Below are 23,452 nucleotides of genomic sequence, written 5' to 3' on the forward strand. Positions count from 1 at the left end.
CGATGAGTGAAAATGTTTGCTCGACTGGGCCTCAGACTCGGGATCTTTTGCTTACTCGGCAGTTGCGTAAACCACTACGCCACCTGGACACTATGTTTATGGCAATAGCGTGGACTACCTCAGTACGCTCGCCAGGAAACCCACACTCCTACCTGTCGCCACCTATCAAATGGTTCAAATGGCTCTGATCACTATGCGACTTAACTTCTGAGGTCATCAGTCACCTAGAACTTAGAACTAATTAAACCTAACTAACCTAAGGACATCCCACATATCCATGCCCGAGGCAGGATTCGAACCTGCGACCGTAGCGGTCGCTCGGTTCCAGACTGTAGCGCCTAGAACCGTACGGCAGCACCACCTATCCTCTGTTCCTGTCTATGCTAGCTAATTTTAGATTCCCGCTGGAGATAGAACTTAAAAAGTGCATCCGCAGTGAAGACTGTGTATTCATTGCCCATCAAGGCGAATCAGTCAGTTACTGCGTGGTGTTTGTTCTTTCGGACATGTCTGAACCATCTATTAGCAATAGTATCAACTAGGCCTAAAATCAGAACTAGTGGTGATGGATTAGAAACCTATATTAATCAGAACACAGCGTCGCCTGTATCTGCATCTACATGATTACTCTGCAATTCACTACTAAGTGCCTGGCAGAGAGTTCAGTGAACCACCTTCAAGCTATTTCTCTACCGTTCCACGGTTTCATTGAACGATCTTCAAGTAATTTCTCAACAGTTCCACTCTCGAAAGCGCACGGGAAAGACGATCACTTAAATCTTTCCGTGCGGGCTCTGATTTTTCTTGTTTTATTATGATAATCCTTCCTCCCTATGTAGGTGGGCGCCAACAAAAAATCTTCGCACTCTGAGAAGAAACTTGGTGATTGAAGTTTAATGAGAGAATCCTGCTGCAACTAAATACGCCTTTCTTTTAATGATTGCACACAAATTCCACGTATCATATATGTGGCACTCTCTTCCATATTTCGCCGGCCGGGGTGGCCGAGCGGTTCTAGGCGCTACAGTCTGTCACCGCGCGACCGCTACGGTCGCAGGTTCGAATCCTACCTCGGGCATGGATGTGTGTGATGTCCTTAGGTTAGTTAGGTTTAAGTAGTTCTAAGTTCTAGGGGACTGATGACCTTAGAAGTTAAGTCCCATAGTGCTCAGAGCCATTTGAACTATTTTTTTATTCCATATTTCGCGATAGTACAAACCGAGGTGCTCTTCTTCCAAACATTTCGATGTCCTCCATCGATCCTATTTGATGCAGATCCCACACCGCACAGCAGTATTCCAGAAGAACATGTACAAGTGTAAGAAGGGCAAACCCTTTAGTAGACGTGCTGCATTTTCTCAGTGAACTGGCAACGAATAGTAGACTTTGGTTTCTGTACTCACAACATTATCCAAATTTAGCGGATTTCTTTTGGTACTCACGTGGATGACTTCACACTTTTCATTACTTAGAGTCAGTTGACACCTTCACGCCATACAAATATCCTGTCTAAACCATTTTGGAATTTGTTGTGGTCATCTGATGACCTTGTAAGACGATAAATGACATCGTAATCTGCAAAACGTCTGACAGTGTCACTCAGATTGTGGTCTGAATCGTTTATGTAGTTCAGGAACAGCTGGGAGACTTAAATACTTCCTTGAGGGACGCCAGATGTTGCTTCTATCTTGCTCCATGACTTCCCGACAATTAGTACGAACTGTGACCTTCCTGACAAGAAATCTGGAATACAGCCGCACAACTGGAACGATAGGCCAATTGATTGTTGGAGAGCACCTTTTCTCAAAGCCTACAACTGAAACTAATGAAAGTACAATAAAAGGCTATATTAGCTAGACAAGAACACCAGTTATATTTATTCTAGTAAAACATGGTGAATTATCAATTTTTGCACCTAAGGAATTGAAGCTGTGCACTGTTCCTGAAAAACTTCTAAAGGGCGACAGGTAAAGCAAGCTACATTTTTATACCACCAGTGGAACATTATCTCAACTAGACCTAAAATCGAAACTAATGAAAGTAGCATTATAAGTCTACAGGCTTTTGTGAGGACTCTCTGTCAATGTTACGTCTTCTAGGTTACATGTTTCGCTATCTATCCAATGCCTACGGCCCACCAATAGACGCTGGAAGAGTTTCGCTCTGTAACCCCATTTCTTCAGAACATAAGTGGGAAAACATCTTTTAAAAGTGAACAAAACACCAATAGACAGTGGAAGAGTTTCCAATAGACACTGGAAGAGTTGCACTCAGTAACCCCACTTCTTCAGAGCAAAAGTGGGATAATATCTTTTTAAAAGTGAACAAAACACTGGTTTCAGTGTTCTAATAACTGGGAACAGCAGAAGTTTCAAGCACAGGAGGCGAAACGTCAACTGACTAGAAGAAATTTAAAGAATAAAATCATGTGCTCCTACAACCTAGAAGATATTTTTCGAGAAAAGAGCGATGTTATTCAGACGAGAAGACAATTATCTTTTTTATGACATATTGATATTACAGAGGCATATTTATTTGTATTTTAGTTATGAAAATAAACAAGTATAGTAGGCCACTCAGTAAAAAAAAAAACCTTCATGGTGATATTAATTATGGACATCAGTTCTGAATGGTATGTAAGGTTAATAATCTAAAACCCATTATGTGATGAACTGCTCTGCAAAATCTTATAAATATCGGTTTTGTTGGTTCTTCAAGGTCAGCGACATTTATTTTTTAGTAAACTACACGTGCAAAACTCACCACATTACCCAATGATATTTTAACACAAAACTAATTCTTTGATTTACATTTTAAGTTCACTCAGCCAAAATGTATCTTTTTTTCACATTAAAACTTAAAAATATGTAACAGAATGTTGTTTTGAATAGATGTTAGTAATATTAAAAAACATAATAAACATATTTTATGTTGTTGTGAACTATCTGTAATGATTAGCATTATTATTAATCTAGAATTTTTATGATCTCTTACAACATTTATATTGTCAGTTACCAAATTTATAAATTACACATAAAATTGCTTGTATATACAGATATCAAATAATCTTTTTGTACAGATAAATTATCGCTGATCTCTATCATATATATATATATATATATATATATATATATATATATATATATATATATATATATATATATATCAAACAGTCTTTATGTAAAGCTAAATTATCACTGATTTCTCTGACATGTTTTCAGTGGTTGTATTTGAGAAGGGCACATTGTGAACTGATGTGGTGTTGAGGCAGACATTTTTATAGTGAAGATTTTTGTAATTCAAGCTTTTCTGTGTTATGACATTTTCTTCAAAATAAAATATTAAAAGATGGAAACAATCTTGAGAAGGAATTTTTCAACAAATCAATAAATAAAGCTGATGTATAAATCAATCACAATCTGAGATCTATCATCATCAGACAGGAAACATACTCCTTGAAATAATGTGACCTTGAAAAACATTGGGAAGTTTGCAAAGAAGAGACAAAGATAAATAATAATCAAGTTTACAGGTTTTGTGAATTATTATATCACACAATGCTAATTCACCACTGCAGGAAAGATAAATAATGTTGACATCAGTGTATGATCAGTAGAAACAGAAGTGTGTCAAGTAGAATCTAAACTGAACAATGAAATTAGACAAGCTGTATTAATAGTAGGCAGATGTGTAGAATAAATTAACAATATACAGCCATTGTACAGCAACTTAATGTCTGGCCCCAGCAATGCAATCAGCCAATTACTGTACTTTAAACTGTAAATGCCACTATTTCTAATGATACTTCGTTAAATTAAAGAGCAAAACTAGTCAATGAAACATACTGAGTGAGTTGCCCTGAAAAAACTTAATTTCAGCAGTCGCTGTTGAATGCGTACAGGCTGATGACATTGTTCACACAACACTAACTTTTTGTTTTCAGTTACATTCATAGAGATGGCAAAGTATAATTAGTTCATATCTGAATACAAAAAGATGTAATGGAAAGAAAGTTTCGTATACAGGACTGTCCATAATAGTAAAAATTGGTCAAATTTATTTTCTGATTTTGAGAAACATACATAATGATTAATATTATCACTATATATATATATATATATAGTTTTTTATGATCAGTTTTAATATTTATAACAAAAATTATCAAAATTATAAATTACAAGTAAAATTACCTTTCTTGCACAGACCGATTTCAAACAACAGCTTTGTATGTTTCCCTCTTTATCACGTTTTCAGTAGTCGTTATTGAGAAAGGTACATTCTGAACCAATGTTATGTCAAGGTGGACATCTCTATAGAAGAGTTTTTTATAATTCAAATTTTTTTGTGTTATGATGTGTTCTTTGAAACAGAGTATTAAAAGATAGAAATATTCACGAGAAATCATTTCCAGAGTTAACCATAGTGAGGATCTTCGTACTCTTGTCTTGAAAGACTCCTAAAGACATTGTGCCCATGAAACACATAGAGAAAACTGCAAGTATCAGAAACAAACAATCTTAGAAATTTTGTGAACTATTGTACCACACAACATTAATTCAGCACTTTGTTGTGTTCTCACGATACAAAGAATTAGTTATGCAGACCACACCATTGAACAGTGCTGAATAATGCAAAATCGTCGTCTAGGCTGTGTGATACTTTCCCTTCCATCAGAGTAGTTCCAATTGCATGGCTGCGAACTCTACATTCATGAGAAATATCTCACAGTGGATGGCCATTTTTCTGAGAATATTTTAATTTTTATAATATCAGTTGATTTAGTTGATACCAAACGTAATAATGCATTTACTCGTATCGACATTGAGACGATAAATGCCTAATTCTCATTTTCAGTACTCTATGCATACTAACCCATACGGGTGATGTGGTGAAGGCACAGCTCGACTTTCATTATTTTGATTATATTGAGGTCGAACCGTCAAGAATTTCATAATTGTATATCACTGGGAGATTTTTATTCGAAAAAAGCAACCTTTATACACAAGGTTAATGTGCATAACATGCACCTTAAAATTATTTTGAAAATTTGATATAATTCGACGAAAGCAGTTAATTTCATTTTTAAATGTTATGCAAATATTGTTCTCCTTCCAAATCCAGCTCAATTGATTTTTTATAAATAGTGCCCTCAAACTACGAGGGATGCATATTAAAATTGTAGTCTGTCAGTTTGTGTTACAGTCAGATCTTAACTGAGAAATATTATCTATTAATTTATTTTGTTGACTGTGCTGTCTTTGAGTGGAACCTCTCGATAAAGAAGGGAAGTTGTTGAACTCCTGTATGAGTCAGATGTGAGTGTGCAGACGTTTTTTTAAGTATTTGAATTTTAATAACAGGTGAGGCACGTTTCATTATGTTTCAAGCGTAATGTTTTAGTTTAGAAAACGTACGTCTATCAGACAGTTTTTGTTTACATTAGTGTCATAACGTCTAATGAACGAGTAACTGCACAAACCTGCGGATATTCAACACTCGATAACGATACTAAGAGAAAAAATATAATTAATAATTTATAGAGGGCTGTTGCAATGTGCATGAAAAATCCTGTGCTGGGAAACAGTAAGAGACTTTCAGACTGTTGGCAACAAAATTTATTATGTACTGTTTGTAGACAGAACACTTACTGTCGCCAGTCAGTCCCCAGCCACTAACCAGAGCATTTTGTCCCACGAAGGTTTCGTTGATCTCAGCAAAAGAAGGTAAGGCCACCAGCTTGATGTACTCTAAGAGGATGAAAATTACAGGTTATACATACAATATACTGTATCTGGATAATCTGCATGTAAATTCTGTATCTAAGTAAATCTCTTTACTGAATCACTACATTTGTAATCTTTATGTAAGTTTTCTGATATACCTTGCTCAGCAATAGTGTTAGATGATAATACTGCCTTCTGTCGGAATGATGGTAACACCAGCTCTTACGAGACTTTTTTTTTGTTAGTTTCCAGAGGACGACGACTTGGCACAAATTGTGCCGTCGCCTTCAATCCTATTTCTGAACCTCTTCTTCGTCATTGTTGGCTTAACCGGATCATCAGCAACTTATTCATTACCAACATCTTAATTTTTAGCGTCAACATCATCATCATATTGTTAGCGTCTAGGCCATTGTAGTCGTCCTCGTCATTGTCATCGTTGTAGTCATCGTCATTGCAATAGTCATCGTCACTGGAATCGCCAACGTTGTAATCGTTACCGCTATTGTCGTCTTATTTGTCGTTGTCGTTGCCGCCGTCATCATCGCTCTGTTCATAGTCATCATCAGCCTTGACATCATCGTATCGTCTTCAGAATTAAAGAGTGGATCCAAGTAACACGTGAGCGTGACTTTCCAGGTTTCCTTATCCCTGGTTCTGCAGTTTTTCACTTAAGTCGGTCCAGAAACATACAGATTACATGGTCACTCCAACGTGTTGCCATAGACACGGGTTCACAGGTAGATGCCGTGTTTCTTGACTTCCGCAAGGCGTTCGATACAGTTCCCCACAGTTGTTTAATGAACAAAGTAAGAGCATATGGACTATCAGACCAATTGTGTGATTGGATTGAAGACTTCCTAGATAACAGAACGCAGCATGTCATTCTCAATGGAGAGAAGTCTTCCGAAGTAAGAGTGATTTCAGGTGTGCCGCAGGGGAGTGTCATAGGACCGTTGCTATTCACAATATACATAAATGACCTTGTGGATGACATCCAAAGTTCACTGAGGCTTCTTGCAGATGATGCCGTGGTGTATCGAGACGTTGTAACAATGGAAAATTGTACTGAAATGCAGGAGGATCTGCAGCGAATTGACGCATGGTGCAGGGAATGGCAATTCAATCTCAATGTAGACAAGTGTAATGTGCTGCGAATACATAGAAAGATAGATCCCTTATCATTTAGCTACAAAATAGCAGGTCAGTAACTGGGAGCAGTTAATTCCATAATTTATCTGGGAGTACGCATTAGGAGTGATTTAAAATGGAATGATCATATAAAGTTGATCGTCGGTAAAGCAGATGCCAGACTGAGATTCATTGGAAGAATCCTAAGGAAATGCAATCTGAAAACAAAGGAAGTAGGTTACAGTACGCTTGTTCGTCCACTGCTTGAATACTACTCAGCAGTGTGGGATCCGTACCAGATAGGGTTGATAGAAGAGATAGAGAAGATCCAACGGAGAGCAGCGCGCTTCGTTACAGGATCATTTAGTAATCGCGAAAGCGTTACGGAGATGATAGATAAACTGCAGTGGAAGACTCTGCAGGAGAGACGCTCAGTAGCTCGGTACGGGCTTTTGTTAAAGTTTCGAGAACATACCTTCACCGAAGAGTCAAGCAGTATATTGCTCCCTCCTACGTATATCTCGCGAAGAGACCATGAGAATACAATCAGAGAGGTTGGAGCCCACGCAGAAGCATACCGACAATCCTTCTTTCCATGAACAATACGAGACTGGAATAGAAGGGAGAACTGATAGGGGTACTCAGGGTACCCTCCGCCACACACCGTCAGGTGGCTTGCGAAGTATGGATGTAGATGTAGATGTAAATGTTCTGTAACCACCTACTTTATCTATTACACACTATATATTTCATTCTTGTCGTACGTATGTCATCAGTATAAATCCTTCCAGAAACACACGTTAAAAAGCGAAGAAGTACCATTTCACTGGACTTCTATCACGAAACTTTCATTTCCGCTAGTATCAAATTTCACTAGTGTCTAGCGAAGCTGGAGTGTTCAATGTTTTGTAGAATTTATTACTTGTTTTGTTATCTCCCTTATTTTTCCCCTATTTTAGTATTTTTTACATTTATGACAGAATGAAGGAAGGAAGATTAGGATTTTACGTCAGTGAGACAGCGTTACAGACACAGTGTCACATAGGGGTAGGCCTATATACGAGAATTGGAACTTTAATAGTATAGTGGCAACTATTTATTTACAACTCGTACAAAATAGATGCGTGTTTTAAAGTTTTACTGACCTTCAGAGTAGTCACCAGAATTGTGTATAACCCGTTGCCAGCGATGTGGAAGTCGTAGGACACCCTTAGCAGTGCCAGTTGTGTTGACAGTTTGAGCTGTGCTGTCTATTGCCCGACGAATTTGTACCAGTTCTGAAGCGAATGCCGTGAAGTGTTCCCTTTAGTTTAGAAATCGAGTTGAACTCACGAGGGCTGAAGTCAGGGGAGTGTAGTAGGTGGCATAGCACTTAGCAACCTCATCAGGAAAACAAATCGCCGGCCGGAGTGGCCAAGCGGTTCTAGGCGCTTCAGTCTGGAACCGCACGACCACTACGGTCGCAGGTTCGAATCCTGCCTCTGGCATGGATGTTTGTGGTGTCCTTAGGTTAGTTAGGTTTAAATAGTTCTAAGTTCTAGGGGACTGATGACCTCAGATGTTAAGTCCCATAGTGCTCAGAGCCATTTGAACCATTTGAAAACAAATGAGTAACAGCTTTCATCCACACACTGTCCTGTAAAATGATGTACAGATCCAGCAGAAAGTGTCACCAATTCTTTCCTTATGCTGTTCATTTTTGGAACACAACCTACGACCAGCTTAGAGGCAGAAGTGATGACACTTTCTGCAGGACCTGAGCATCATTTCGCAGGACAATGCTGGAGCTTGTACATTGCAGGCTGTTACTGATCTGTTTGTTTGTTTGACCGATGGGGCTGGTAACTGCTGTACCACCTAATGCACTGCCCTGACTTATGCCTTAGTGAGTTCAACTCGATTTCTAAACTGAAGGGAACACTTCACGGCATCAGCTTCAGAACTGCTACAAATTCGTCGGGCAATAGACCGCGCCGCTCGAACTGTCAACACAACTGGCACTGCTAAGAGTATCCTACGACTTCCACGTCGCTGGCAACGGGTTATACACAATGCTGGTGACTACTTTCAAGGTCAGTAAAACTTTGAAAAGCGTATCTATTTCGTATGAGCTGTAATTAAGTAGTTGCCACTACTAAAGTTCCAACCTTCGTGTGATGAATTATTGATTTGTCTCATGGCGAGGGTATGACCTTCTGGCACTATGTACAAGTTCTTTATCTTAGCAAATCATTACTGTCACAGATATCCTTTCGCCCTGAATTTTAATCGCACTCTCGAACCTTTCGTTTATTTCCGCCATTGAAATTTCTGTGTATACATTGATCAATTGGTAAATAACTGCATCAATGTCTTAGTCACTGCTTAATGCGGCCATTTCATTCTTGGTCTTACATTCCTATTGTTCCTTCTTGGTTATTACACGTGTAATGGCGTGTAATTTAAATGACAAAGTTGGCGGATGGCAGGAAATTTAAAGGTCCCAGATGGTGATGGAGGTAAATTTAAAAAAATGCTAGGTGTACTGGCAAGAAAATTTTTGTAACCTGCTTTCCCACACTGCCTGTTGATCTGGATTTCATCTTTAAACCTTTCCTAATAACTGATTTCTTCCAGCGCAAAACGACACTTTTCCATTCTTAAAATAGGACGTGCGGCACATAATCTCTTAAACACTTCCCCCAACCTCTGGGTATGTTCCATCATTTGCCTCGAAACCACAGTTACGTCATTGGTTCGTAATGCGTCATAAAATTCCCACAAGAAACGAACCACTTGTGTATCGAAAACAGTATCGCATACCTCTGAATTTACTTGACTTCATTAACCAACATTACGGAAATCCTTGACAGTTTAGGGCAGTACAAGTACTTCTCCAAGATAGTTATATCAAGTTCCACAAACTGTGTGTAAAACTCAATATAATATAAGTTTGAGAACAATAAGTTACCGAGAATCGTAGGATATCCAACAAGAGAGAGATGGAGAAAGAGAGAGAGAGAGTATTTGTGGTGTAGAGGAGGTCAACGGCTCTTTTGTGAGAACACTAGAAATGTATGTGGCTAAAATGTGGAAAATGCAATAAAAGAAATGGGAAGCAGTCTGAGATAAAATCGCGCTCACTCTCCTCCAGTCTCACCCATGAAAATCACATTAGCTCGCACCATGTTAGATAACGTTAAAAATGGTGAGATGTTCTAAAAGTGTCAATTAAAACACAAATAACAGAGGAGAAAAACTAAAATTTATTGCAGGAGTATGTGGTCGATTGATCACTTACAAAAGACACGGGTGAGTCAGTCACCCTGAAAACGCGTTAAAGCTGTCCCCCAAAAATTTTATGGGACAAGCCGGACACTGAACAAAACTTAAAAATGTGTTCCACGTTCGTGTCATCGTCATTTAAAATATAGGGCAAATTGGGTGACTGCTCTCCTGTTATTTGAATACAAAATACAGGTTACTAAAATGTGGTGCAACGTCATTTGTACGCCACGAGGACCATGTATTGGAGGATCTTCTGGACGGAGCAAGAAGCAATAAGTCAGAGGGCTGTGACCTATGCGAAGATGAGTGAGAAGGGCTTCATCCCGTCTGCGTGGCTGAAAGGGGCTACGCCAAGGGCCACGTGTGGCCTTTACCAAACGCAGTTTGTTGTGTATCACTTTCAGCTATTCCTCTTCCCAACGGCACATTACTTCGTACCTCACCAACGACACGATAGCATGCAGGGGCACCACACACTGGACGAACTGAGGGTCGCGCCGCGCCTCCTTCGTTGCTACATCCGCCATTTCGTTCCTCTTAGACCCATGTGTCCTGGTGTGCTTCAGAAATTCATCTCCTTCCCCAGCCTTTGTAAGTGGAGAAGAGCATCCTGGCTGTCCTGGACTAATTTATCTGCTCGGAACGTGTGTGATGATGAGGAGGTCCCATACTCCGAGAAGCGTAGGGAGCGACGCCGGAGACCCGCACTGCCGTACTAAACAAGGTCCTAGTGGAAGTGGTTTGCATTGCCTTCCGCCGACCGTAATGGGGATGAATGATGATGATGCAGACGACACAACACCCAGTCATCTCGAGGCAGGAAAAATCCCTGACCCCGCCGGGAATCGAACCCGGGAGCCCGTGTCCGGAAAGCGAGAACGCTACCGCAAGACCACGAGCTGTGGACGAACATGTAGAGACAGAAGAGGACTCAGGAAGTCGTACGAAACGAGGAATTTAGCAGGCACATAATATCTCATTTGCTCCATCGCCCTCTAGATCGATTATAATTCGACATCGATAACAATGAAGTCTGAAGGCAATCAAGTCCTGAGGATCCGGTCAGGGAAAACGACAGAGCAAGCATCGGAATCCCCTTGATTAAACCCATCCACGAATACAGCCACGTAGCTGTGATGCCAATTCCGAAAGACTGCAAAGGGCCGACAAGTGTGACAATTATCACACAATCAGCTTAAGAGCTCATACGTTCAAGTTGTCGACAAGAATAATATAGACAAGAATTGAAAAGGAAATTGAGGATGTGTTAGAAGACGATTAGTTTGGCTTCAGGAAAGGTAAAGGCCACAGAGAGGCAATCCCGACGTTGTGGTTGATAATGGAAGCAGGACTAGAGAAAAATCTAGATACGTTCTTAGGCTTTGTCGACTCGGAAAAATCGTTCAACAATGTAGAATAGTGCAAGACGTACGAAATTCTGAGAAAAATAGATAGGGGTAATAGGGAACGACGGTTAATACGCAACATATACAGGAGCCAAGAGGGACCAATAATAGTGGAACACCAACAAAGAAATGCTAGGATGAAAATGAGTGTAACACAGGGATGTTGCCCATTACCCCTACTGTTCAATCATGGATCGAGGAAACAAATGGCGGAAATAAAAGAAAAGTTGAAGAGTGGGATGAAAATTCAAGGTGAAAGGATATCAATGATAAAATTCGCTGACGACATTGATATCCTCAGTGAATGTGAAGAAGAAATACAGGATCTGGTAAACGGAATAAACAGTCTAATGAGTACAGAATGTGGACTGAGAGTAAATCTAAGAAAGATGAAAGTAATTAAAAGCATCAGAAATGAGAACAATGAGAAAACTGATACCAGTACTGGTGATCACGAAGCAGATGAAGTTACTTAATTCTGCTACCAAGGCAGCAAAACATCCCACGACGTACGGAACAAGGAGGACATTAAAAGCATACTGGAGAAAACGGCATTCCTGGCCAAGAGAAGTCTACTAGTATCAAAAACAGGCCTTAACGCGGGTATGAAATTTCTGAAAACCTACGTTTGGAGCAAAGCATGTATGGTGGTTAAACTTGTACAGTGGTAAAACCGGAACAGAAGAGAATCGAAGTATTTGAGTTGCGATGCTACAGAAGAATGTTGAAAATTAGGTAGACCGATGAAATAATGAATGCGGAGGTTCTCTGAATAATAAACGAGGAAAGGATTATATGGAAAACACTGACAAGAAGAGGTGACAGGGTGACAGGACATCTGTTAAGACACCATGGAATAATTTCAGTGGTACTAGAAGGAGCTGAGAGGATAAAAACTGTAGAGGAAAACGTAAATCTAAATACATCCAGCAAATAATTGAGGATCTAGGTTGTAAGTGATTTTCTGATATGAAGAGGTTGGCAGAGGAGAGAAATAAGTGGCAAACACATCAAACCAAAGACTGATGACTCAAAAGGAAACAAAAAAAATTGTGACGTTGGTTTAAAATGTCGGAAAATGTCGTATTAAAAACACAAGGAAGGGTGCAAACACTCCTGTGCTGCACTAAATCGAAAATTATTCTGGATCTGTGTAGTAACCAGGACGCAGTAAGTTACAACCACGGATTTGGGCCTGTGCTTGCCACGTAGGGGCTCAAGGTTTACGAGAATTCCAAACTTCCTCGTTGCTAGTTGACGACTGGAGAAAAGGCGTTGCAACAGGATGGTGCGCTGCTGAACTCGGAACAGCGAGGATCTTATATGGTTGGCGCACCATGAGGAGTTGCCGCCGGGTGGTATGTGGCGATGTGCCAACGTCAGCAGAGAGACTGGGTATGGGGCTGGTCGTGTAAGAATGGCCATTGGCTATCCATAGATAGCATCGGTACTCTGATGCGTATACCGCGCACCCGTAGTCCAGCTGAGATCTCACGAATGTTCTGTAAAACTGAAACATACACGCCCTGTCTGGTCCCCAAGACCTGTGGCTAAGACTCAGGTATTCAGCGTCTTCTGGGCCCTCGGCTTCAGATGTTTTTCGTGTGGTAACCACGACGGTTTGGAATCAAAAATGGGGCCCATCAACATCACAGGGTCCTTAAAAAGTAGAATGACGTCCTTAATATGCAAGTCAGGTAAATTAAAAATACGATGAAAACGATAAGAATGAACACACACACACACACACACACACACATTATATATATATATATATATATATATATATATATATATATATATATATATATATAAAACCTGTTTTGAAGCCCTCTCCTCCAACCTCTTCACTTGAATTCGCAACTGACGCTTCGCTACTGCGATGCTGGTTGAGCAACAGAAAACTGCAAAATTGTCCACAAACAAGGAGAATTATTCGGGTGTCCTTTCCGTAGACGTGATACTGTTGATGGCTGTGATAGAGTGGGTAACACTTAAAACACTGCCCTGTGGGACACCATTCTCCTGTTCAAAAATATGTGACTGCACATCACCATTTCGGTAAGAAAAAGAGCGCTTAGGTAAGAAGGCCCGAATGAAGATTCGCTATTGGCTACTGGTGGAGCTGCCCTAGAATACTGCGTATCCAAGTAGTGTCATATGCTTTACCGATTTCAAAGAATACACCAATACAATGCTGTTTACGTAGGGACGCCTATTAGATAGCTGCCTCTAACAGGGTCAGGTTGTCGAAAGTAGCTCGTCATCTCGTGAATCCACGCTGAGAGTGGTTAAGAAGCTGCCTGGTCTCTGACGTCCAGACAAGATGATGGTTAACCAGACGCATTAAGTTCTTTTCTACAAATAATGTTAAGACGACGCTCTACTACCTACTGGGACATATTTGGTCCTTTTGGGCTTGAGGAAAGGTATACAATTGCCTCCCTCCACGATTTAGGAAAATAACCTGTCTGGTATATGGAATTAAAGCACTTAAGAGAACATAACTGGACACCGTTTTCAAGCTCCATAGCATGCTGTATCGAATTTGGTCGTCACGATCCTCAGTATCACCAGCGTCAAAAAGTGCTGAATCCAGCTCCCACATAAAGAATTAGGGCATCGGACTCCGAATCGTTGGATCTGAACGGTGAACCTCGGGCAGTCGACAGCGCTTTCCCAGACTTCCATCACGAGACTTACGCTCAATCACTTCGTCGTCTGTCACAATGCCTACACTCGTCTCTCTCCCTCTTCCCCTCCCCCCCCCCCCCTCTCTCACTGTCTCTCTCCTCAACGAACCAAGGGTGCTACATTATTTTTGCGCTACTCACCGCTCAGAGGAGCTTCCTCGGGCAGGAAGATAGCCACGTCGTTATTGACGTCGCCCGTCGAGTTGTACCGCGGGTGCCTCTTGGCCGAACTGCTGACCGCAGTCCATGCGCTGGACTCGGACTCTACCATATGGATGCCTCCCATGCGTAGGTCGAAGCTTTTGAACCTGCCGCAGTAAATTTCCGACTTGCAGTTGCGAAGCAGGAACTAGCGACAATACTTATTCTTATTTATGGTTTTGTACTAGAGACATTAGGCTCGATTCACACGGTGGGCAACGTCACGTCAACGTCAACGCGGGTCACGTGACGTCACAATATTCGTCCAATGCTTTCAAATAGCGAGGTTCACACGGTGGGCAACGTCACGTCAACGTCAGTTTACCTGCCGACCGGTATACTTCAAAAGAATAGTTCGACGTTGACGGTGGGATCACGTGGTTGGCGAACTGCTTACGATTGGCTGTTACTTTTCTGTCTGTTCTGCGGCTGCTCGCATGTCACGAGTTTGATTCTGCTATCAGTGTTCTCCACATCGAAAATATCTACTGGATTTTTAGTTATAAAATGCTTTTATATAAACATGAACGACGAGAAGTTAATCGAACTTGCTCGCCAAAATGTGGAGTTGTATGACATGAGCTGCAAAAAATACAGCGACACTTTGTTTAAAGAAGAAATATGGAAGAAAATTGGATTGGTTATCGTTGACTGTATGAATATTGTAGGTCTACTGCAGATAATATTTATTTTGTATGCAACGTATTCATGTATGTATGTACTCACGATTAGGAGGTGAAAACGCTTAGCATAGGTTAGAGCCTTCCTGCTTTCCAATTTCACAGTTATTCGCGAGTCGTGAAAGTTTATTTCGAACATGTTTATATGTAATACTTATCATTCCGAAGCAAATATGACTATTCTACGTCACATAGTCATTTTGGCTAGTAGTTTACTTATGGATAGTATTTATTTACATACTTTCTGGTACTGAGTCTCACTCAATATTTCGTATGGGTACAGCTTATTTAAGTACAACTGCAGTAAAAAGTTCGATGTTCCACATTCATATACAGTGTGCAATTGGTTCTCTGCAGTGCCAAAGTTTATGCAGGACGAACTGTAGCAGATTTAGATCTACACAACAACGGGCCATAAATTGTGAATGTTTAGCCTATAGATCAATTTGTTGATAGTGTGCAGTATTAAATAAATGTTCTGTTCTATAAAATACGTAAAGGTACAGAACAGGAACCCTCAAAGGAATTGGTGAAGCTGAAGCATCAGACTCACCTCAAACAAACCATTAGTTTTTCTCGTGGAGAAATTGCACGGCGCATGTCTGTGTCTGCTTTCTTGATGCTGCTGCTTATCAAAGACAGCAAATTAAAAAATTGCTGTCTCGACATTCGTAAATATTTATAAAATGACGTCTCCTCTTCTTCCAGCTCTCTATACAATGTGTGATATTCGCCTTCACACATTCTCTTCAAGATCATTTTCTTCAGCCACGTTCGTTTTGATTGCCTTGCCAATTTCCGCTCTCTTTTCTCATCATCTAAAGCAATTACAATCGTAACAAGTTCATCAAGACTAAATATAATGTCCACCATCCTCTCTCGTGAACATTTCTGCGAGTTTCCAATAACGCGCCAAAACGTGGTTGAAGTTTTGCCATCGTTTTGCATCGTCCAGTGTGAATGCAAGTGGATTTTTGACGGTGCGTGACGCCACTGACGTTGACGTGACGTTGCCCACCGTGTGAATCGTGCCTTAAAAGCAGGTGAGAACTCAAAAATCCGAATAAAACTGTATTAGCTATCTGCAAGTAAATTAACTGCATTGGCAGACACTTTAAGTGTTGTCTCCAAGGTTCCGTACGTGGGCCAGGCTACTGCGGATTAGCCACTCTTCCCTTGCCAGTATTAGTAGATGTCACATACTTGGTTGATTACATTCTCCTGCTAATAATCGTGCTGAAGGGGCCGGAGAATTCAGAAGAAAAGAAAAGGGATAAATTGGAACGAGAGTGAAGGACGTGTTAAAACAGGTTTCGAGATAGTGTACAAACAGTAAATTGCTAATAACGATTCATACGACCCCGTACATTTGCCTGAAGGGTAATTTGTCTTTCGACAGAAGCTCTAATCTTAAATTCCAGCCAAATTCCATAAGATGTAGGAATAGTAATTGTAGGTACCTGGAACTATGGTGCGATGAGGAAAAACAGTGTCATGAAACACAAAACTACTGTGACTCACAGGGAAATGAAAATATCCTACAAACACACAAATGTTGGCACTGCCAATGACAACCTTCTACTGCAAGCGTAAAGATAATATTGTTACGCCATGTTCACTGCAATGGCGTGTACGACCGTCTGAAAAAACTATGTTCAGAATTACTTATCTTCGTTTTTCTACTATCCTGTTTGTATATGGCTGTACATAATTTGCTCTTACCACTTATGCATTTCCAAATGCTCTTTATGATTCTTCCTAGATAGCAGCTTCCTGTGAAAGTTTCCTGTAAAATTATAAGACTAAGATGTTTACTGTTGCAGTGGAACGTGGATTTTGGAGACGCTGATTTTCATTAGGTTAACTGAGGATTATAGAAGTTCACTAATTGTGTATGTGATGATATGAGACCATCTGTTAGAACTCCTTCAGCATTTCACAACATCACTTCTTTCATTTGCCATATATTTATTGTAAATGTTTTGTGTGTTCGAATCATTACTTAATTTATTTTGTATTCATAGTGGAACACAAACGAAACGTATGCGATATATTGTTTTTGGTTGTGTTGTATTTTGATTCTGAGTATATAAAATTTGGTTGATTTTATGAAGTAAACTTGATACAAATATCTTGAAAATAATTGAAATAGAATTTTCTAAAAGCTATTTGTTGATATATTTTGAGGATGATCGACAATGGAAAAACTTATATAGAGTTTTCTAAGGAAAACAGAAAGATACTGGGGCGCCAAAGGAAAGGAACGAACTGTACATTCGCCATCTAAAATGATCCATGCCCTTGAATGGTGATCTAAACTTTCATGATAGTCCTGATAGTTCGACAATGTTAAATAATGCAATATGTTTGAAACTGTGAGATAAATAGGGGTTAGCTATAAGGAAAGAGTGGTAATGTACAGTATGTACAAGAGCCAAGAGTGAAAAATAAGGCTGAAAGACCATGAGCGAAGTGCTAGTATTAAAATGGATGTAAGGCAGGGACGTAGTCTTTCGCTCCTGCTGTTTAATGTATACATCGAAGAAGCAATTATGGAAATAAAAGGAAGGTTCCGGAATGGAATTAAAATTGAGGTGAAAGGGTATCAATGATAAGATTCACAGATCACTTTGCTGTCTTCAGTGATAGCTGGATCTGCTGAATGAAATGAACAGACTAATGAGTATAGAAAACAAAGTGAGAGTAAATCGGAGAAAGACGAAAGTATTGAGAAGTAGCAGATGGGAGAATTGCGAGAAACTAGAACCAGATGAAGTTAAGGAATTCTGCTGTCTAGGAAGCAGACGGAACAAGAAGGACCTGAAGAGCATTGACAAAAAGGGCATTCCTGCCCAAAAGAAGTCTACTAGAAACAAACATAGGCCTTAATTTGCGAAAGAAGTTCCTGAGAATTTAATTTAGGATAATAGCATTGTATCATCGTGAAACTGTGGGAAAACCGGAACAGGAGAGAATCGAAGGAATTGAGATGTTGTGCTAAGAATGTTAAAAAATGGGTGGGGGATAAGGTAGGTATTGAGCGGTTTCTGGAGAATCAGCAAGGAAAAGAGTCTATGAAAACACTGACAAGGAGAAGGGACAGGATGATAGGACACCTGTTAAGACATCACGGAATAACTTTCATGGCACTAGAGGGAGCAGGAGAGATTGGAATACACAGTTGAGAACATAGGTTGCAAGTGCTACTCTGAGATGAAGAGATTGGCACAGGAGAGGAGTTAGTGGCGTGCCACATCAAACCACTCAGTCTTCTGACTGGATTATCATCTCGTTTAATGCTATTTGTCACGTATATTTGTACCTACTTATTGTCAACGTTATGGTTCTGCTGCAGGTATATATTCAAAGTGTGCTTAGGAAATGCATTGTCAGATAAATTTATATTTCTTATAAGTATACGCTAGTATAAAGCCGTAGTTAATCAATGTTTCCGTATCAATGAACATTCTTCCGCTAGAATTAGAAGTAATTCAGTGAAGTCAATCTTTACTACATTCTTTTTGTTAGGGATTTAAGTTATCATTTAAAAACATCATTGTGTCTGATTTGCTCTGTGTCACTGCGGCGAAAGTGAGAAGAAAGTTGTATGTCAGCATTGCCTGTGTAAATGAGTACTTTTGGACCAGTTTAATTTTAGTAAATACCTTTCAATCTGTATTTGTTGGTGGTCATCAAGATGGCGTAACCGTAAGAGAAACTCATTTGTTAGACAAAGAACGACAAGAGAGCATGGACAACTTTCTGGGAGATAGGTCCAGCTAAGTAATGGCAGTGTAGCAGAACTGGAAAGTTCCCTCAGAACTGGCTTGTAAGACGGACATAGCATCCGCAGGAATGGCCGTTAAGGGCGGAAATACCAGACAGTGTTTACCCTGAGAGTCTGCTGTTTCCTTGCTGTGAATGAGTATATAAGTTCGTTTTTAAATTTGTTTTCGTGAGATAACTTCTATGAATAGAGTCTGTACGCCTGGTTTGGTCATACTTTTCTCATAGATCATCGTAATTGTCATTGTATTACACTATAATGTATTATCAAACGTTGCCGTGGGGGGGAATGTGTAGCCACCAATGAATTTCGGTCGCAGGTAGATACATAATATTCCTTACATGAGTATTTAGGTGATATTTTCACCATAGATTGAAAATTATTGTAAAATTAATGAAAGAGGGAGGAAACATAAAATAGTAGTCAGTAGTGTTACTACTGACATGAGAGTTTACGTAATCACTGTAGTAACAGGGTAGTCAGTGTAGAACATGTAAAGAAGGAAGATCTACATCTACATTTACATGGATACTCTGCAAATCACATTAAGTGCCTGGCAGAGGGTTAATCTAACCACCTTCACAATTCTCTATTATTCCAATCACGTATAGCAAGCGGGAAGAATGAACACCTATATCTTTCCGTACGAGCTCCTATTTCCCTTATTTTATCTTGGTGATCGTTCCTCCCTGTGTTAACAAAATATTTTCGCATTCGGAGGAGAAAGTTGGTGATAGGAATTTCGTGAGAAGATTCCGTCGCATCGAAAAACGCCTTTTAATGATGTCCTTCCCAAATCCTGTATCATTTCTGTGACACTCTCTCCCATATTTCGCGATAATGCACAACGTGCTGCCTTTCTTTGAACTTTTTCGATGTACTCCGTCAGCCCTATCTGGTAAGGATCCCACACCGCACAACAGTATTCTAAAAGTGGACGGACAAGCGTAGTGTAGGCAGTCTCCTTAGTAGGTCTGTTACATTTTCTAAGTGTCCTGCCAATAAAACGCAGTCTTTGGTAAGCCTTCCCCACAACATTTTCTGTGTGTTCCTTCCAATTTAAATTGATACAAGGAAAAGAAGGAAGGTACAAGAAAGACACAGTACCAGCAAGAATTGTATAAGGCAAAAGGTACTGTATAGCATCGTCAGCAACAGTTTGATAAGTTTGTAAGGGTTCTGCAGGGGTGATTGTGCTGAGAAATAATTGTAAAGAAAAAATGTGACAGAGATGTCCTGTTTCTGAGTTAATTACCCTTGAAATTAGTCAAGCAGGACGTTGCTCTCGCAAATTGAAGTGGCGTTCCAGATAAAACTAATGTCGGATGCTCTCATAGCGTTGATGATAGTGTATGACGTCGCGAGTTATTATGTGATAACAGTTAATGCAGTAGACCTAAGCTGCATTTCAGTACAGCCTGCAGTATTGGAGCCGTTGGCTGTGAAGGAGACAGCAAGCTGTGTCCTAGCAATGAGTGGTGTGCACCTGTTGCTACTGCAGTGTGTAAACGAGCCAGCATGTCACTTAGTAGGAGCTCATATTCATGCCACCTGTGAACCTACATAAACTATATTAAATATTATTCAATCATTTTCAAAATCGGTACACTACCTTTTGTTATTCAGGAGAAGATTGTATAAAAATTTCAACCATTTAACTGTCATTCCGGAGATAGAAAAAAAGTAAAAATTAAATTCAGTTATGAACTATAACAGTTTATCTTTTGGTATCATTTGAAAACATAACCAGAACTCTCAATGAGCAGAATTATTTAATTGAGATTTTAATTTAAAAAATTTAACTTCTTTTCACCTTCGTAACATAAAAATCAAATAAAATTATTATTTGTGTCTTCTGTTGTTGTGGGAATAAATGAGAGTAAATGTGAGAGTATATGAGAAACATACGTTAAATTTCAAGATTAAATTTATGTAATACATTAGGGTAATCATAGCGTGGAAAAGATGTTTGTGCCCACTTTGCCGATGACGTATGTGTAATTTTACTTTCTTTTGTAGAGAGGCAACTAGAATAACAGTTGAAAGTAAAATCATATTCTAAATTATTCCAAGATCAATTTTCTTTTCGTTTAGTTTTATTAAATCTTATATTAGTATTTTCATGTTGAAATGACGTAAATGCATCTGTGAACAGTGATTGGCGCAGGTCAGGTTTGGCGCGAGAGTGATCTCGAACAATTCTTCTGATTGGCCAGCCAAAATGATGGGCCAATCAGAGTTAAGCAATTCCCGCGCACTGCTAGATAGACATGCGGTAGCAGAAGCAGCATCCAAGACAGTCGATAGCCAGGTATTGAACGTTTCAGTCTTCATTATGTCTAAAATGAAGAAGTAATTGGTTTCTCGTAACCAGATTGCGTTACCGTGAATGCAGTTGCATTTACAGACAGTTTAGTGAAACTTGGAAGTTTAGGAATTGTTTTGTTGGAAAGATAACCGCGTGTGAACTTTTGGCCTATTTAAGAATTCCACGGGGCATGTTCTGTTTTCATATAGGAAATCTTTGGTGAGCAACTTCCTTAATAGAAATCCACTGAAAAGGACTGAATGTGAAGCTCAGATATAGGAGCGGAGTATTAACTGTGAAATTGCGTAATTCTTTGGGTCGGACTTAAGTACATTTCTGGCTGCCTTGCGTGTGTACTGGGTTGCATGAACTGTGAACTGAGGACAGTGATGTTCACTAATTACATGTGGGCTGATGGCAGACTTTTTTTTTTTTTTTTGAACTGAAATGGAATAAAAGACTCGTTTCAGATTTTTGACATTTTAATGAGAGAATGAAGCAAACAATTTACGTCCGAAAAGTACTATAAGAGTTGACAGTGTAGCTTGCTACCAGAGTTTACACGGACTTTGTAACGTAAGTATTGACGGCGTTTTCTTCAACAGTGCTTTTACGTCGTCAGCGCAGTACAGACGTATGCAGAGAAACGGGCTGGTGATGTGTCACGGTACTGAGGTAGGTGGAACTATTTGCAGTGAACAGTACGACAAACGAGTAAACCATTTATAGCCCGCTCCACTGCAATTGGTGCTTTATCGGCCTAGAAAAAACAATAGTAAAGTTGGGATGAGTAGGAGTTGTATAAAAACAGCAGTGTCAAGTGAACCCATGAAGTGAAAAAGTCACATGTATATGTAAAGGAACTGTAGTAGGACAATAGGCGTGAATTAAATGAACTTTCGCCAGGAAACGGCAGCAAGTTGAATGAGGTGGCAGTCTATGTCGGTGACTGATGAACTTCGAGAGGCGGCGTTCTACAGTAGCAGCTAGGCGGACGGAGCAGTTGGTAGCCGTGCCTGAAGCGGTGACTCGTATTGTGGACCAACGTGGGCTGAGCCTGGTGTACGGACACGCAGTACCATCTCGCCGTGTCAACAACAAGGAGAAAAAGACAAGTAGTGTTCTACTTAGAGTTTTGTGTGTGTGTGTGCCAAAAAACTTTGCACAATGGCTGTAAATAATCAGGCGATAGTAGATGAGAAACTGAAGGTAGATTTAGGTAATGTAAATTACGAAGATGATTCCATGATTGGCAATTTCAGTTTTGAGGTGTCACAAGCAAATGTTAGTAATAGTTTGCCAAATTCACTGTATGTTAATTGTGGGACTGATAGTGAACAAAACATGATGGGAGATGAATTTGGAAATATACCTGTTACTGTTAAAGACATAAAGCAAGAACCATTGTCAGCTGCTTGTGAACCAAAGGACAATATGTCAGAAATGTTAGCAAATATTTTAAAACATATGGGTCAGATGAATATTAATATGAGTAAAATGGGGTTAGAAATGAAAGAAATGGGTAGGGAAATTATAACATCATTAAGTTCTGAAACAAATGAATTGCATGTTGAAGTTGATCGCGATTTAACAATTTGTCATTTGAAATGGAATCCAAAATGGAAGATAAAATTTCGAATTTGAGACATTCGTGGAAAAATGACGAGACTCTTTCTAGTTATAATATTAAAAGTGATATTAATCAGGTAAAATTCGAATGTGTTACTGATATTGTAACAGCGAAATGTGAACTACCTCTGCAGATTGAGCAAGTTGCTGAGGACAACCAGCAGTTAAAGCTACAATTACATTCAGAAATAAATAAAGTTCAGGAACAGATTCAAAGTGTAGAAAAATGCTGTGAGGATAGTCATGTTGTCTAAGTTAAAGAAGGAAAAGATGTGGGTGCAAAGTTTGGTTTGCAAGGTGCTAGTAAAATTACTAACATTGAAACTAACATCCAGCAATTCAGTACTAGTGTGAATGAGCTATTGTGCGAGCATGAAGGTAGACTAACTCGAGTAGAACAAAATGTTAACAACAGTAGTGGTTGTATTGTTTCCAGTGGTGTAATAGAATCATCTGAAATTGCATATGTTACCCACAGATAATTTTTACGCTTTGATCCAAGTAAGAATATCCACCCTAAAGAATTTTGTTTTGAAGACGTTTTACCTAAAGTGTGGAATGACAAACAAAAAAGTGGGTTTGTTACTTCAAATATAATGAGGGATGCAAGAATCTGGGGAAATTTGG

General features: G+C 39.6%; 1 protein-coding gene across 1 annotated transcript in view; it reads right to left on the bottom strand.

Annotated features, from left to right (window-relative positions):
- LOC126101249 (brachyurin-like) overlaps positions 1-23,452 on the bottom strand; it is a 119,081-nt gene that overhangs the window by 24,595 nt on the left and 71,034 nt on the right. The window contains exons 4-5 of the mRNA XM_049911936.1: positions 14,362-14,528; positions 5,649-5,747 (exon numbers count right to left, since the gene is read on the bottom strand). Coding sequence (XP_049767893.1) covers positions 5,649-5,747; positions 14,362-14,528 — 266 coding nt within the window. The remainder of the gene's footprint in view (positions 1-5,648; positions 5,748-14,361; positions 14,529-23,452) is intronic.

This window comes from Schistocerca cancellata, chromosome 9 (assembly GCF_023864275.1).
Source record: "Schistocerca cancellata isolate TAMUIC-IGC-003103 chromosome 9, iqSchCanc2.1, whole genome shotgun sequence".
Lineage (NCBI taxonomy): Eukaryota > Metazoa > Arthropoda > Insecta > Orthoptera > Acrididae > Schistocerca > Schistocerca cancellata.